General features: G+C 52.8%; 1 protein-coding gene across 1 annotated transcript; it reads right to left on the reverse strand.

Moving 5' to 3' along the window:
• Nucleotides 1-423: 423 nt before the first annotated feature.
• LOC149411676 (uncharacterized) lies at nt 424-4,269 on the reverse strand. The gene has a single exon (XM_089646718.1). The coding sequence runs from the start codon at nt 4,267-4,269 to the stop codon at nt 424-426; it is 3,846 nt and encodes a 1,281-aa protein (XP_089502844.1).
• Between the last annotated feature and the right edge of the window lie 410 nt (nt 4,270-4,679).

Consider the following 4,679-nt stretch of genomic DNA (forward strand, 5'->3'; position numbering starts at 1 on the left):
TTTGTACCAGTTACTTCTCTATTTATTGGACAAAATTATACATTAAATTTCACACATGTTCAATGAGAGTAATTAGCGATCACCCTTATCTCTTCACTGTGTTGAACAAAACAAAAACATTAGTTTTTAAATGTATGGTGGCGCCGAAAATCCATTAATATTAACTATAGCAGTCGCACAAGGATGTGGAATAATATTATAGTATCATATTTATTTTGACGCAGATATCTAAATGGTTTTATCAAAAATATTAAGGACATCGTAAAAACTTGAGATCTTGTTATCTCATAATGACTTTGGCTCTGCACGTCCGATATACTCCCCACGGTGCAGTCTCTGCTGCGCCCAGCTACTCCGTCGGGCGTGTTCTGTTTCATCCCAGCGTCTCGTGTTTGCAGTTGATGTCATTGCAAGGGGTTTCGGCTAGGCAGGTGTTGTCGTGCTGGTGATTGGATCGGCTGGTGTTGTTGAAGCAGGTAGTATGACGGCGATTTTAATGGCCGGTCTAACATATATTCCGGAACTTGTCTGGATACGGGCTGTCCTGACTTGTCCGTCGGCGGCGGGCACGGCCTCAAGGACGCGGCCACGCGGCCAGCTGTTCCGTGGCAGCGTGGAGTCCATAATGACCACCAGGTCATCCTTCTTAATGAGTGTGACCGGGTTGTGCCATTTTTGCCGAGCTGCCATGGTGGGAAGGTATTCTAGAAGCCACCGCCTCCAGAATATGTCTGCAAGTTGCTGGCCGATACGCCACTGGCGGCGAAGGCATATTTCCTCTTCCTTTTTGCCAAACATGGACAAGAGGGGACGCTTTCCAGCCGACCCTAGAAGAAAGTGGTTGGGGGTCAAAGGCTCTTCGTCGCGTGGGTCAACTGATATGTGAGTGAGTGGTCTGTTGTTCACTGTGAATTCAGCCTCTGCCAGGGCCGTGAGTAAGGTTTCTTCTCTAGGTGCCCGTTCCTTAAGTGTGGTGCTCAGGGCTCTTTTTACTGACCGTACAAGCCTCTCCCAAGCTCCCCCCATGTGGGGCGTCATTGGAGGTATGAAATGCCACTCAATGCCCTGGGTGGCTATGGCATCAAGCATTCTGGCATCGTGGCTCAATGATACCAGAGCGTCTCTCATCTCTGCATCGGCTCCATGAAAATTTGTTCCGTTGTCGGAGTACATGGCTGCGGGTTGTCCCCTTTGCGCAGTCATCCGCTGTATGGCCATGATGGCTGAGTCTGCGGTCAGTGAGGCGGCCAGTTCTAAGTGAATGGCGCGGGTCGAGAGACAAGTGAAGATGGCTCCATATCGTTTTTCCCGATGTCTGCCAACCGTGATCTCCATAGGCCCGAAGTAGTCGAGTCCGCAATGTGTAAATGGGCGGATGTGATGCATCAGTCGAGGTGGTGGTAGCGCCCCCATTAGTGGTGGAGAGGGTTTGCTTCTCCTTATGTGGCAGGTGGGGCAGGCGTGTGCTATCTTCCTGCTTGTAGTGCGCAGACGCAGTACAAAGAAATCGCCCCGCACCTCTGCGACCGTCTTCTCCGTGCTGGGATGGTCCGCCTTCTGGTGGTAGTGGCGAATCAGGAGCTGAGTGTACGGGTGGTCTCCATCCAGGATGACGGGAGTCCGTGCTACACACTTCGTTTTCGCTAGAGCTCGCAGCCGGGTACCCATCCGCAGGGCGCCGTCTTGTCCGAAGAAGGGGTTTAATGGGTTCAGACGACTACCAGTCGGCAGCATTTGGCCTTGCTTGAGGGTGGTCATGTCAGTATTGAAGGCGTCCTCCTGAGACCTTTTTATCCATCTGTCTTCCGCCTCCTTGATCTCCTCCGCTCGCAGTGGGCCCCCTACAGATTTGTTAACTTTCATCCGACATTGTTTCACAAAGCGGAGAACCCATGCTGTTGCACGAATCAGCCGTTGCCATGAGGAGAATCTCTCGATGGATGGTAAGGCTTCCCTTGCAGTTGATAGAAGGCCGACGTAGTGAGGCTTAACCTCTAGTGTCTGGTCGTCGGGCCTTTTGACAGGTGCACGCTCTTTTGGCCACGCACTCTCAGGTAAAATGATAAAGGCCGGCCCGGTAAACCACCTTCCTTTGGGTGATAGGTCGGGCACATCTGAGTCCCTTGTACCGATGTCAGCGGGATTGAGCTTGGTTGGCACCCATCTCCAGTCGAGTATGTTGGTTAACTCATCTATTTCGCCCAGTCTGTTTGCCACGAAGGCAGAGTACGTACGTGGGTCAGTTCGTAACCAGCACAATACGGTTGCAGAGTCTGTCCAGAAGTACGTTTGGGATATACGGGCCTGGCTTTCCTTGTGGATGGTCTGGGCTAGTCTTGCCGCGATGAGTCCGGCTTGTAACTCAAGGCGGGGAATGGAGAGGGGCTTCAGTGGCGCCACTTTGCATTTACTGGCCAGAAATGTCGCCTGTAGGGATCCATTTACTTCTTCGGTGTAATAGGCGACAGCGCAGCAGGCTTGTTCTGACGCATCGCAGAAGAGATGTAGGGTCACGCTGTTCTGCTTGAGATGGAGGCAGCGTCTCGGAACTGAAATGCTGTGTGTATTCAACAGGCTCAGCCATTCGGTCCACCTCTGTGTATGTTCAGGGGTAATGGGGTTGTCCCAGCCTATACTCGAGCGCCACACGGCCTGCAGCAGTATCTTCGACCGGATTGTAAGGCAGGAAATGAAGCTTACTGGGTCGAAGATTTTCATTACTATTGAGAGCAGCTGCCTTTTCGTGGGTCGCGTGGCCACTTCTGGGGTGATCGCCTCTTGGAATGAGTACAGGAAGTTATCAGTGGATGGGTCCCAAACTAGTCCGAGCACTCGTTCCGTCTCCGTACCTCCACCGCTGATCCGCACTGTGGAACTGGCCCGGTCTTCTGTGGGAACACCGGCTATGGCAGCTGGACTGTTAGATGCCCAGCTAGTTAGGTGGAATCCTCCTTTCGCGAGGAGGGTGCTCACACCGTGGACGAGTGAGGCAGCCTCCTGACAACTGTCTACCGCATCTAGGTAGTCATCCATGTAGAATTTAGAACGAATGGCTGCTGCGGCAATCGGGTTTTCATGTTCGTATTCCCCGGCTACCTTGTTCCGGACGAACTGGGCGCTGCTCGGTGAACAAGTGGCTCCGAACATCATAGATGACATCTGGTAAGTATCAGGTTCGTGTTGGTTCGGTAATCTCCAGAGGTAGAGTTGGGACAGCTGATCTTCCCGCCTTATCTTGATCTGCAGAAACATTTCCTTGATATCTGCGGCAATGGCGATGTTTCCCTCTCGAAAGCGCAGAATATTCCCTAAGAGGGAAGACAGCAGGTCAGGGCCGGTAAGCAGCTGGTCATTAAGGGAGGTCCCTCGGCATCGACTGGCGGCGTCAAACACTATTCTGATCTTCCCTGGCTTATTGGGGTTTGTCACCGCAAAGTGCGGCAGGTACCATTTTCTGGGTGCGGTTGTTGACGCTTCCAGTTTAGACAGCTTCCTGGCGTATCCTTTGTTGACCAGCTGGCTCATCTTGTCGCTGTAGGCTGCTGCCAGATTCTGATCTGCTGCCAGCTTCTTCTCAAGGGAATGAAGTCGTTTCAGCGCGCACTGCCGGTTGTCAGGCAATGTGGCTTCCGGATTACGCCACAGGAGGCCAGTTTCCCACCTCCCAGTGCGAAGAGGCCGGGTAGTCGTGTTCATTAGTGCGATGGCCCTTTGTTCGCTTGCCTGGGTTCTCACCGCGGCAGTTACGCCAAGAGAGTCGACGGCAAAGTTGCATTTTACCAATTCTCTTAGGCGGATATCTGCGGCTGATTCAATTTGTAGTGCCAGCGTCGTGGATTTATTGTCACTGCCAGTCCCGACACCCCCATGGGCGATCCACCCCAGTGCGGTTCGTGACACTATTCGCGTAGTGTCATGGTCTTCGCGCACTTCCCGTGAAACGATCAGATGAGCATTGTCTTGCCCTATCAAAAGTTTTGGGGTGACAAGGTTTCCCTGGGCCTGTTGTTCTGGCAGGTTGAGGTCGGAGATCGTGTTGGCGATGATGTAGTAGGTGTCACTGCTATCACATCCTCTTATGGTCAGCTTCACTCGGCGGGAGAGTGTGTCAGAGGTGCACATCCCTTTGGCGCCATGGATCCGTATGCCGCGGACTGGGCCGCTCACCCCGATCCGTGTCGCGATGTCAGCGTCGACAAGTGTCACAGTTGAGCCTTCGTCGAGGAGCGCGAACACCAAAACTTTGCTTCCTTGGGGGACGCCCAACATAACCTGCACAATTTTTAACAGCACGCTCCGGTCCGTCGTCTGGCGTCACAAGTTAACCTCACCGACAGCACCTTCCGGTACGAACTGTGGGTCATGCAGCAAACGGTGATGTGGTGATCTGCACCCTCCTATGCCGCACCATGCCTTGGTTTTACAGTCCCGTGAGTGGTGTCGATCCAGACACTTACGACACAGGTTCTTCTGTCGCACCATTGTCCACCGGAGGGCGAGACTTTTCTCCGCGAACTCGGTGCACTCGCGAGTTTTGTGGTTGCCACCGCACTGGCCGCAACTTTCACTAGACAGTTTGCGTTTACGCGTATTGTTCATTTTATTTTCGCGAGGCTCACTCCTCTTACGCGATGTAACAAATTCAGCGGGTCTAGAGTCTGGTTTAACTTCTTCACCGT

The sequence above is a fragment of the Hesperophylax consimilis genome, chromosome 25 (assembly GCF_061612785.1).
Source record: "Hesperophylax consimilis isolate HC1 chromosome 25, BYU_Hcon_1.0, whole genome shotgun sequence".
NCBI classification, from domain to species: domain Eukaryota; kingdom Metazoa; phylum Arthropoda; class Insecta; order Trichoptera; family Limnephilidae; genus Hesperophylax; species Hesperophylax consimilis.

What these genes read in the sequence shown, in the direction of transcription:
- LOC149411676 (XM_089646718.1), bottom strand. Translation starts at nt 4,269, where the DNA reads ATGTTGGGCGTCCCCCAAGGAAGCAAAGTTTTGGTGTTCGCGCTCCTC.